We start from the raw sequence: 12,652 nt of genomic DNA, 5'->3' as shown, positions 1-12,652 counted from the left end.
GTTTATTGCCAATTTCAGGTTCTTTTCCGAAATCAAATCTTACAGTGGTTTTGTTGTCATCATTTCTTTGTCGTGGATAGTTTTAATTAACTAATGGTTTGTTTTTTGTGGTCATACTCTCTCGGGAATTCTAGACCGATGATATGGTTTTTCTTAGCAAATGTGGCAGTCCCAAACCTTTCAACAATTATGTTCTATTACCAGACAGAAACTCTGAAATTGGAAGCATCCTTCTTGGGCACAGTCCGTGTAGTTGGGTGGTTTGGCCTCATGCTTGGAACCTTTATATATAGCCGGTACTTGAAGAAGATGAAATTACGTAGCATTCTATTGTAAGTTTATTCCATACTAATGTTTTAAACCGTTATTGGTCTTGTGGATTCTATTGTATATTAGTTCCAAAATAATTTTTTAAGCTATTCTTGCTCTTGTGAGATCTAATGAAATATATCCAGGTATGCTCATATTGGCTTATCGCTATTGACTCTTCTGGATGGAGTGCTGGTATCTAGATCTAATCTTTCACTAGGCATATCTGACAAGTATATGGTGCTTTTTGGGTCAGCTCTTTCAGACGGTGTCAACCAATTTAAGTACGTGTTACAATTTTGGCATAAGATTATTACATTCGTGGTTTTATCTTGGCATGTCATAAGAAAGCCATCATAAATCTTGAAATGTCACTGATTATCAGGTTCATGCCATTCTTGATCTTGTCTGGACAACTTTGCCCGCCTGGTATAGAAGGAACTTTGTATGCACTTTTTATGTCTATAAACAACTTGGGTTCAACGGTGGGCTCCTTTGTCGGTGCTGGTTTGGCTTCCATCCTCAACATCTCTTCAGGATCTTTCGACAACCTTTTCTTGGGCATTATCATCCAGTTTCTCTGCACTTACATCCCGGTGGCTTTCTTATTTTTGATACCAAAAGAAGTCACGGGGATATCAGCGTAGGATACAGGTACCAAAATGGATTTTTACATTTTGGAATTTAATATACAAGAGAGTTAGTCTTGGAATTTTTATCGGGATATTTCTTTTTCCAATGGCCCCAAGAAAACTGAAATTATATACACTTTTAGTGGGAACCGTTTTCGTAACTTTAATATATACTTTTAGAAGATCATGTATCATGTTAGTGAGTGATTTATCATTGGAAACTCTTGGCTGGTATCCTAAGGCCTTATCGTACGGCCCCATTCGACTTTAGCCATCGGATCCATGTGATAGATAATATATGAAACTCACGACATCACACACAACATCGAATTTTCCATTTGTCATATGTAATCTTTTGAAGAGAAAAAGTTGGATGATTGTGCGGTAGAGGGCCAATGAGTCCATACTGTAAAGTGATTCTCAATATTTTCTGAACTGATGATTAAAATCCAAGGATGATTGTAATAACATATATCATGTTTATGCAATCGTTAGCTCGTCGGCGTAAATTTCAACAATTTTACGACTTCGATATTACATGATGATCATGTACCTACCATCTAATTGTCAAAACTTGCTCAAATTTTATTCGGGTGTTTTATACATACACTTCCTCCCTTACATGTTATCATTTTTAAGTGTAGATGGCATTTGGTGAGATCTTACCCATCACACCTCTAACAAAAAGTCAAATTACATTGGTCAACACTAGAATGTTAGGAAATTAAATGATATGGATGAGGTAGCTAGACTTCGTTGGGCTGTAAATAGTTGTGTCCATTAATTATAGCAGAGAAAAAATTGTTGTAGTAAAAGGTCTGAAATTTGAAGTGGAAAAATTAAATTACCTGGCGGAGCCTATATTCAGACACCAAAATAGAAACTGTAATTGACAAATAGTAGTTTGTAGTATTCAGTTGTTCCTATTCTGCGACTCAAAAACAACCAGATTAGGTAAATGCATGGCATTGTAATAAATAATGTAATTGACTACCATGTTAACTAATTAATTGGAGCATCCCACGAAAAAGTTTCCCTTTTCTTTTCATTTTTTTTAATAATAATATATTACATTTATAATAAAGTAGACTTTTTTGCTTAGTGGGGACGGCGATTGCTTGCCATCTCCACTAACTTTTTTAAATACCTTGTAGAATTGAGATTATTTTTTTAATACGAAAGTTTATCCGGTATACATTTATAAGTAATGACGGCAGATTCTTTGTACCCAAAAAGCGAAGAAAAAAAATAGAAAAAATATCGACATACATAACGATATATCATAATCAACGAGTTTTACTTATATATAAATTTAAATATTTCATATATTTACTTTAATCCAATATATAATAGACCTCAAATATCATTAATGACCAAATATTTATTGTGTTGTTGAGTCGATTTTACTGGACATCAATAGGTAGTATGCAGTGTTTTCATGACCAAATCGGACCAATCAGTTCGACCGAGAATCGGTTGCCAGTCCGGACATTATCTAAAAATCATTTTACCTGTCAAATCAATCAAAACCAGTCATAAATCGGTCGAATTGGTATTGAACTAAGAAACGGTAACGAGTCCGGTTCGAACATCGTCTAAAAACCAGTCAAACTGGTTGGACCAGCTCATATTTTTTTAGAATTTTATTTTTTGTTATATATATGATTATTTGGATTTTGAATTTTGTTAAAATATTATCTTAGTAGTATCGGAGATTATTTAATTATTTAAACATTNAATCCGATCATTCGATTGAATCGTTTTGATCACCGGTCTGGTTATAAAAACATTGTTAGTATAAATTATATAAAAATTCAAGACGTGAATGATAATTTGAGCAATGGATCGACGTGAAACCATAACACAATGTTAGAAAAATAATTCTAATATAAAGTTACAACGAACACTAGAACTTCATTTGTTATATGCAAAAGCAAGTTTCCGATCCAATGTTAGAAAACGAGTAGAGTATACATAAAAGAAGAATATGTTAACCCTAAAATCGAGTTCCGTCGGCGTTAGAACCGCTCCACGACCGCGGCTTAACCCCAAGAACAGTGTGCAGCACCATCTCTAGTCCCACGAAGAACTTATATTTATCTAGAAACCGATTCCACGCCCCGCTCAGGATGCAGTAATTGCAGTTATACGGCGGCCTGTGGTGACCTGCGTGTTGGGCCCGCCCCACAATGACCCCCATATCCTGAAGCGCCACCACCAGCGGCGGAAGCTTCCCTTTCGGAGTATGCGCCCATGCATGAAACAGCTGGCTGAACATGATCCCACCTGCAAACACGACGACGAACCCTAACAGGACCGGGTCGTGTGACATGATATTCACAGGTAAAACGGCTGCCGTCACCCACGCCGCCGGGATGTGAAGGTTGTTAGCCAGCTGGCGCTTGGCGATGGACCAAGGCTGCTGGTGGTGGCTTTGAAAAGACTCGATTTGGGACCCGAAAACCAGGGTTTTCTCGCTGCCATAGTTGTCGATTGCCCAATGGTAGATTCCAGTGGCTAGGTCCGCAAGTATGTAGCCAAGAATTGCTGCAGAAAGGGTCAAGATCCATGTACCTGAACTGGAAGTTATTAGAAGCGACTTGGCTAAAGAAATGAGAAGGGTGGTGCAGCCCGTCGCCAGCAATGCACGATGAATCCAGGTGGAAACATGCCAAGTTTCATCATTATAATTACCACTATTGAGCTCATGATCAAGGGTTGATTCAGACATTTTTATATATAAATATATACTCTCAAGAAAAATAATAAAATCTTGAATCGGAGAGATGAAACAGCTAGCAAAAAAAAGATAACAAGTTTTAACTAGCTAGCTATGTTTGAGCAGGAATGGGCAAGAAATGAAGAAGGGAGGCTTTTTTATAATGGAATTAATGAAAGAGTCGTGAACATTAATAACTAATTATGTATACAAAAAGAGTATAATTTAGAGAAAATTTATTAATAAGTAATCGAGAAAACGTGTATGGATCGAAAAGATCAACTAATACAAGAAAATAGTACTTATTCTTTTACTCTTTTTTAAAAAATTAATTTTTATGATTAAAAAAAATATTCTTGCATGTTTTATTACTGTCAAGATATATGAACGCACATCGACCGAGCTTTGTAGCTCAATGATAATAGTCTCTTCTCTATATAATTCATACATATATGTTATATATGAACGCAGATCGAGCTTTGTAGCCCAATGATAATGGTCTCATCTGGGTAATTCGTACATATAGGTTCGATCTCCTTCGCACGTTGAAAGTTCGATATATATCCCGCGAGAGAACTTCAATTAATTTCTACATATGTTGTATAAATTGTGATTTTTTGACTTTTTCTTTACAAATTGAAACATTACAAACAATATTATAATATATTTAAATAATCTGAAAATATTGCGTGCTGTCGCTTTTGTGCATGCATGTATATACGACTGATTTGATTCATTAATATGCACAGAATCTGCATAAATTAGTCGAGCAATTTTGCAATACAATTAATCTATTACGTAACAAGCTAATTTGTTATTACCGTAAAAAAAAGGATTTTCCCATGTCAGGTATATTATATAATTTATTAGGATCAATTATTGTTCAAACAAAACGTATTTTAATTGTAAATGAAAACACAATCAAGTCTATTTGTAGATATAAAAATATGGATAATAAGGCACGGTTTCTTCGAATTGGGAAGATGTACGTAAATACAATAACATGGGAAATTGAATATTCTTTTTCCAGATATGAAAGCATTANCTAGCTCGATCGGTTTACGTAACCGATTATTACCAATAAAAATGATTGCCTTCTCATATTTGATTGCCTCCTTTTAAGAGTCTTCGTCACAAATACGCAATCATTACCAACTAAAATGTTTCTGTGTCTTGATCAGATCATTTTAAAAATATATCGTACGTGTTTTGGCTAAAATTATATGAGTCAAATTTAATTATTTAAGTTCATCCATTTATACATATTTGACAAAGTTCATCAATTTTAAGTTAAGTGTGTGTGAGTGAAAGTAGTACTGAGATAGGTGATCTCCTGAGGAGTTCTTGTGTATCAAGTTGCTCACGTTGTCGTACTTGATCAAGTTGGCTAGATGGACCGTAAAAGAGTTACGACGGATCTTAATGGATAATATTGTCTTTGTTGGGGATATGGCCAGTGGTAGAGAAAAAGTAAGACTGATCTTCAATAGATATAAGACAACAAAAGCATATAGACACGCACTTCCTCAGACTCATGAGCATAACATCCCGACCAATTAGCACTCAAGTAGGTACAATTTACGCTGCCATAAGTATAATAAAATAAAGTTGTGTTTTGGCTAACAACTATAATTTTTGACCTAGTAGTAAGCGTTTGATTCTGACAATTGGTATCAGAGCGATGTTATGGATTCAACAAGTCTCCCAAGAAGCATAAAAATATGCTTGGGGGAATGTTGGGCTAAACATGGATGAGTGATAATAGTATTAGGATGGGTGACTTCCTGATAAATTCTCGTACTTCAAGCTGCGTAAGACCGATCTCTAAGAGATACGAGACAGCACCAACAGATAGATATGCACCTTCTCGGACTCATGGGCCTCACAATCCTACCTATTAGCGCCCAAGTATCTAAATGCACTCTGCGCTACCACAAGTATAAAAAAAATAAAGTTGCGCCTTAGATAATGCCTATAAGTTTTGACCTAGCGATAAACGTTTGATCGTAACATTTGGATAGATCGTGAAGCGACAAAATAGGAGAAGACCGTGAAAAGAAACATGAGAAGATCGTGATTCATGGGAAGAGATAGGAAACCGTTCAGTAGTCTGCAGAAAAATGAATTCATCGACATAAAAAAGAACACAAATATCGCAGAAGTCATAGTGACAACTCAAGCATTTTTCACATCTTTCATTCCAGCATTTAGCATTAGAAATAATTCTCGCTCATATCACATCACAATTTTATTAGATTTTCATGTTTTGTAATTTGATACTAAATTGTAGACACGCAATTATGTTGAGATTTTATTCAATCAAGTTTCATTGTTTTGCCTTTAGTTTTGGCGCTGTATTTGTTTAAAAGATTATAACGATCGATGAAATTTAGTATTCATTATTGTTTGATTCTATATAAGTTAGATTTTTATTATTTTTCACTCAAGTTAGTGCTTGTAGCACCTGACACGCCGACAATATTAAAAAATTTGTGCAAACAATATGATTTTATAAAAGAGTAGGTTTTATGGAATACGATCTCACGGATATGGTCTCATTGATTTATATTTGTGTGAGCATAGGAATAATAATGGGTCAGATTCAGATATGACTTCATATCCTCCGTACCCATACCCATTCATTATATTCACCTTCACCTTCATCTCCATCGAATATTCAATTTTCATCACCATCGTTATACTCTTCGGAGGATCGGATATCCATACACTACATTATCACATATAATTGTATTTTTTTAAACTTAATTATTTCAATAAAGCTATGCATGTTTACCTAATTCTTAATATAAGAATAAGAAAAAAGATTAAAGATAAAAATTATCAAACTAAATATCATAGAAGAAATAACAAAATATTAAAAATATTTTATCCCAGCACCAGGGGCGGAGCCAGGATTCATAAGTACCTGGGGTTGGCTCTATCCTGTGTTAGACATATGGGTGGTATACCGTATGTATCGAAAATCTTATATCGTATTCCGTACCGAAAATTACGGTATAAGAAAATTCATACCGAAAAATTGTATGGTATACCGATATTTCGGTACGGTATCCTTATATACCGTTTTATATCGAAAAAAACCTTACATTTTAAATTTTTTATAAATTTATATAACATTTTAAAATATTATATATTTAAAATTTTCGTATATTTTTTTGGTATTTTGATATTTCGGTATATGCAGAAATTTTCAAATTGCATATCGTTATCGTACCGAGAAATTCGGTATTATTACTGTACCGTACCGAAATCTTCGGTATATCAAAAATTCGATAAATTCGACATTTTTTCGACACGATAATCTCGTTAGACCGAAAATTCGGTATTTTTTTCCACTCCTAGTTAGACAGTAATAAGTTCATTTAAAATAAAATTAATCGAACTATTTTTTCAACAAACCGAACCTACCGAACTTTACTACGAAAACTTAACAAACCAAATCGAAACAATCAATTAATTCGGTCAGTAACATAATTGTAGAATTTTTTTAGAATAATCATGTTTTAAATAAAAAAGTGCAATATAAAAATTGGATTAAATAAATTTAAATTTTATGTATTAAAAAAATATTTTTAAGTATAGTATTATTGTCTAATAAATTTTATTAGAAATTGTAATATTTATATATTTATAACATTTATTACAAAATTTAATAATATTAATTTTATTTATAAAAATTTAGTTTGTTAGGTCAAACGAAGTTTTATATTAAAAATTGAAATCGAACCGAACTAACCTATATTTTAAAAAATTTAAACCGAACTTCCGAATAAACTGAATGTAGGACCAAACATTTGCCGCTTTATCAAAAGCTATAGCTGGCGGTAATGGTGCAACTCAAATATTTTAAATCGCACAGCAGCCCAAGCGTCATGTTTCGATCGTTCTACCTAGTAGGAACAATTATTGCACCTCAACACAGATTGATTATTATTCAAAAAATCTATACAATAAATTTTTAGGGTAAAAATTCAAACATCGAAATTCATATATATCATAAGACAATATTATTGCAACTCGAAGAATCACAACTAAATATTCAATATAATTTTAGAGTCGTTGAATTTTATCTCAAAGTTGCATAATTTCAGAATATACAACAGTAAACCAACAATACACGGTGATGAATTATGATTTGTGAGAGTTGTTTTATTTTTAATTTTTAAACATGAGGCTAAAAAAATAAGTCTCATTAGAAAAGAGAAAGTCTTTTGTTTAAAAAAATCATTGTATGATTGTAACCGTATGCTTAGTTGATTTGATTGATAGCATGGTCCATTAATGTAAGTCGGTTGAACCAAATTTCGTTAAAATTTCTAGTTATTTTTTCCTTTCAATTTTTCATCTTTTAATTGAGTTAATTATGAAAACTTTAAGCAAAGGGAAACCAAATCAACAAAATTTATTATACTTGAAAATTATATGTCTTGTCAATTCAAACTTATAAATAGTATGATTTCTATTTTTCAAAATAAGGATACAATACAAGTTATCATGTGAAGAAACGTAAACGATTTAAAAGTCAAAGATATTATTATCCGGAGTTGATCTCGGGTGACAGAAAGAAGTGGAAATTAAAACATTGTCCAAAAAAAAATTCCATGTGAAATAGACAAAAATTCCATGTAAATGGTCTATTCATGTGCAACGCACGTAATGTGCATACTTTTTAATATATATATATATATATATCATTGATATTTGGAAAACAAATTTTAAAAAATTACAAAGAGAAAAACAACTTCGATACAATAGATTGCTAAAATATAATTAAAATAATAATAAATTTAGGACCGAGGCTTGCCATAATAAAATTTAATAAATCAAAAACAATTAATGGCTATGTATTACCCACACGTAAGATAACACTTATTACGTAAAAGAATTCAACGCACGTATGCCTCAAAATCATACCTTTTTTTTAAAAAAAAAATCGATAATGATTCAAGAAAGGAATGGTGATGTTATTTTCTACCACAAAATTTATTTTGATGTTTGATGCAAGTTTTGGAATAAAAAAAATGTGATTTTTGTATCAAATACAGCATTCACCTCGAACTTATAACAAAAAAAAATATCATCGAAATATTCTTTTTATTTTACATATATTAATTATTTTTTATTTAATATCTTTTTACAAATTTAAAAATATAATTATGAGTAATTTTTATATTATATAACCAATACTATATTATTAATAAATGTAAATAATAACATTTTAGGTTATAATTTAATTATAAATATGTAAATAATAATATTAGACTATTATATTATTTATAAATCATTAAATCAAATAATTCCTTAAATATTTATAATTAATATAAATAAATAAATATTAAAATAAAATCAATAATTAAACGTTTATTTATAAAATTAAATGAATAATTATAATTAATTTTTATATTTAAATATTTAATTATTAAGACAAAAAATAAGTATTAAATTATTATCTATACATTATTTATAGTTATTAAAAACAGATAAATCGTTGGAGAACGGAACGCTGCGTTATTCTAAGCGTCGGGAGGAAGAGATCTACATGATTAGAAATATATTTTGTTCAATTGAAACTCTACCACAGTCTGTAAAGTGAACAGAAGACAATTTTTTATTTTTCTTTTACAGTTGTTTGTTCATGAAGAATTCTATAAGATTTGTTAAAAATTGATCAAAATTTTGGATACATGTGGATTTTTGTAAGTATAGTTTTAAAAAGTAAAGTTTAAATATCATTTGATTTTTATAACTCTACAAAAAATTTGATTAACATATCATTAAACTTTTATAGAGTTTATATATAAAATACACGAGTAGGTCTCTTCTGAGATTGTCTCATGGATATTTATTCGTGAGACATATCAACCATGTCCATATTTACTATAAAAAGCAATAATTTTGACATAAAAATAATGTTTTTTCATTGGTAACCCAAATTGAAGATTCGGCAAGTACCTTTTTATTTTCAAAGTTACCAAAAAAAGTATAATACTATTAATGTTATTTAAAGTAGTTTAAAATTGTATCATAAATGTTAAACCTATATTACAAAAAAATAAAATTATTTCATATTTTAATCTAGAAAAATTTATTTTCTTTGAAAATTTCTTATTTTAAAAAATATATGTATTATTTAATGAGTGGAGAACATTGTAGGGATTTATGAAAAGATCCAATGCTATTTTTGATAAATAAAATTTTAAAATAAGATATTCATATTTTTTAAAAACATCTTATAAACTGTCAAACAACTATTTCATCGTAAAAATCATAATTACCTAGATTGAATACACCTCTTGATTTCAATTTACAATTTGTATATTTCATTGAATCTCTTGAGCTTCTACTTTAATCCTTATATACAATTACTTTCATTATTTACATGTGTTGGTTGGTATTCATATTTCAACGTACTTCCCCTTCAACTGTTTACTTTTCGACTCACAATTCACTATGATTTAATTTCACATGTTACCAAAAATTCAGGGCGTATAAGCTCACAGAATGACTGTCAATGTTTTCCACTTTGATGGAATATCTTGAAACGAGTTCCACCTTATACATAGAGACAAATATGGATAAGTAACAATGCTGCGATACATAGAAGGGCGTGGCCCTTTTGTGGACAAATGAAAGTAGCAGTTACTTTGGCTTAATCTTGATTGGAAGACCTTGAGTGGGCGATGGCATTGGATCCCTTCTTATGCAATCATCTTTGCAGCAGAGTTCCCAAGTGAATTCTGTAATTAGATAATGGATTGTCAGCAAAGTTTCCATCTTTGCAAACTCGTATCCGGGACAGATTCGCGGCCCCCCTCCGAATGGAACCAAAGAGTAAGGTGGTATGGATGTTGGATGTTCAAATCTTGATGGATCAAATTTCGAAGGTTGTGGGAAAATGTCTGCATCCATGTGAGTCATGCTTGTAACCCAGAATATCTGTTTCATTTTTAGCAAAAATTTGAAGGCATTCGATTAGAACCAAGTGGTTTAGAATGAATGCATTGAAATGCATATAGTTTGATGCAGTTGAAGAACATGGCAGAAACGTTTTTTTAATCTTACTTGCCATCCTTTCGGAATCGAGTAACCTTCGTATTCGATATCTTCCAACGCCTTTCGAAAGCCCCCAAATATTGGAGGGATGGTTCGAAGAGTCTCCATAGCCACACTCCAGCTGTACTTCATTTTGCCAAGATCTTCCCACGTTAGTAATTCTCCATAAGATTTGCTTCCCTTGATACCCTCTTGTTCTATGAATTTCAAACAACAAATTGGTAAAAAAATGATGGCTCATCTGTGAAGGAATGAATGCTTTCTCAATCTATTTTCTTGGAACAAATTAAGGTACCTTTTAGAACAGCTGAATATATGGCCGAATCATTAGCCAAGAGTCGCACGATAAAGGTGATGAGGATTGATGAAGTATCATACCCCGCAACCATAATAAGCATAACATTGTGTATGATTTCGTCCTCTGATACCAATTCTTTGTCATCTTCTCCACGGATGCTGAGCAAGCAGGTGATTAGGTCCTGATGAGATGAAGCGCCTTTTTCGAGCTCGATCCTTTTCTCAAGTATAAGGTCTTTTAACATTTTCCGGACCTTTGCACTTGCCTTGAGGCTGCGGTTGAACAGCGTGAATGGCATATTAACTGGGATGGACCACATTCCTCCTATCATGTCCTCGAAATGTTGGACGAGAAGTTCTCTTTGTGCTCCTCGTTCAAGACCGAAAAGAAGAGTGCATATCATGTTGAATGTGAGTGTCTTCATCATAGGTAAAACCTGAACGGTGTCACCAGTACTTCAAAATTAAATTCAAAACAAACATATATCATGAGAGACAGAGCAGTGAAACATATAGTTTGGAATACGAAAGTGATCGAGGGAGGTTAAGAATAGAGGACGACTTTCAGGACAGTTAGTTTTCAGGGATTAGTGTGGGGAGTTCTACTTTCCAACAGGAAAAAAGCACATACTAATCCTGAAAACTTAAAAATCCCTCGACTTTTTAACTCCTGTAGAAATAATATTTTTGGTTTGAGGTTTCCTTTGTCAGCTTTCTAGGCTAACATAACCAGTTCAATATTTTGCAGCCACAACAACATACCGTGACCTGCTGCTTTCCCTGCCAATGCTTCTGAATGTGGAATCTGATTTCTTCTTCCATTTTCCCAATGTAATTCTTCAAACAATCGGGCTTGAGGAATGAAACAAGAGCGTTTCTCACACGTTTATGATCTTCGCCACTGAGCTCCAACAGACACCGATCACCAAGTATCATTTTCAAAGATTCCGTTTGTTGGTTGCTGAGCTTTTCTCCATTACTTGCAAAAATAAACTTGTTGGCAGCCAATCCATAGATGAATACAGTCGGTTTTCCAAATAGACTCAGTTTCGATATCGGACCATATCTCTTAGCTCTTTCTTCAATCCATTTATCGGCTGTGTTAGCCCTCATCGCCCAGAGAAGTTCCAGACTTTGACCTACAATGGGTATCCCAAGTGAACCAGGGGGCACCCTTTTCGGTGTTGATCTTATCTTGATAAGGAGAAAGAAGATAGGTAACAGGAATATGCAAAGAAGTATGAAGATATTGTCCATAGCTTAAGTTTACAGATAGCAACATTTGCTGATCTACATATACCAAGATTCTATGTTTCAACCTGTTTTCAGTGCAATTAGGAACATCTTGTTTCTTTGTGAGAAGAAATCTTCTTTCAGATACAAAGGGATCTTTGCTTTAATTATTATTATTATTTTTTTAATCTTGAAATGACCCAAAAATAAGGGTGTTCAAATCAAACACGACCAAACAACCTCATACGGTTCAATTCGAAAAAAATCAGGTTTGGGTTTGGGGTTTTCGGATTTGGGTCGGAACGGGTTGGACCCGAAAGTTGACCCGAAAAAAATGATCGGATTGGATTAGGGTCAACCCGAGTTGAAGTGAAAATTTTAATTTTTT

The 12,652-nt window shown here is 32.6% G+C and overlaps 3 protein-coding genes across 7 annotated transcripts in view; 1 reads left to right on the top strand and 2 right to left on the bottom strand.

The window, feature by feature from the left end:
• LOC140964744 (probable folate-biopterin transporter 4) overlaps positions 1-12,652 on the top strand; it is a 31,542-nt gene that overhangs the window by 10,820 nt on the left and 8,070 nt on the right. For 4 of the 5 annotated variants that reach the window (XM_073424654.1, XM_073424653.1, XM_073424652.1 and 1 more), the window contains exons 5-6: positions 135-332; positions 456-593. In XM_073424654.1, coding sequence (XP_073280755.1) covers positions 135-332; positions 456-593 — 336 coding nt within the window. Of the gene's footprint in view, positions 1-134; positions 333-455; positions 594-694; positions 1,129-12,652 lie in introns of those variants that run through there. The other variant, XM_073424660.1, reaches the window with a different exon arrangement.
• On the bottom strand, positions 2,750-3,791 carry LOC140965204 (fatty acid desaturase 4, chloroplastic-like). Its single transcript, XM_073425324.1, has one exon. The coding sequence runs from the start codon at positions 3,670-3,672 to the stop codon at positions 2,938-2,940; it is 735 nt and encodes a 244-aa protein (XP_073281425.1). The 5' UTR covers positions 3,673-3,791; the 3' UTR covers positions 2,750-2,937.
• LOC140963774 (cytochrome P450 716B1-like) lies at positions 10,286-12,419 on the bottom strand. The gene is made up of 4 exons (XM_073423164.1): positions 11,794-12,419; positions 11,030-11,468; positions 10,744-10,931; positions 10,286-10,617 (listed from the first exon to the last, which is right to left on the bottom strand). Exons 1-4 carry the CDS (start codon positions 12,286-12,288, stop codon positions 10,321-10,323), a joined length of 1,419 nt encoding a protein of 472 aa, XP_073279265.1. The 5' UTR covers positions 12,289-12,419; the 3' UTR covers positions 10,286-10,320.

Source organism: Primulina huaijiensis, chromosome 18 (assembly GCF_012295235.1).
Source record: "Primulina huaijiensis isolate GDHJ02 chromosome 18, ASM1229523v2, whole genome shotgun sequence".
NCBI lineage: Eukaryota > Viridiplantae > Streptophyta > Magnoliopsida > Lamiales > Gesneriaceae > Primulina > Primulina huaijiensis.
This window is presented reverse-complemented; position numbering and strand designations above follow the sequence as displayed.

What these genes read in the sequence shown, in the direction of transcription:
- LOC140965204 (XM_073425324.1), bottom strand. Translation starts at nt 3,672, where the DNA reads ATGTCTGAATCAACCCTTGATCATGAGCTCAATAGTGGTAATTATAAT.
- LOC140963774 (XM_073423164.1), bottom strand. Translation starts at nt 12,288, where the DNA reads ATGGACAATATCTTCATACTTCTTTGCATATTCCTGTTACCTATCTTC. An exon ending in ATATTCAGCTGTTCTAAAAG is followed by an intron (nt 10,932 to 11,029) that starts GTACCTTAATTT and finishes TGAAATTCATAG; the next exon opens with AACAAGAGGGTATCAAGGGA. An exon ending in CGATTCCGAAAGGATGGCAA is followed by an intron (nt 10,618 to 10,743) that starts GTAAGATTAAAA and finishes AAAATGAAACAG; the next exon opens with ATATTCTGGGTTACAAGCAT.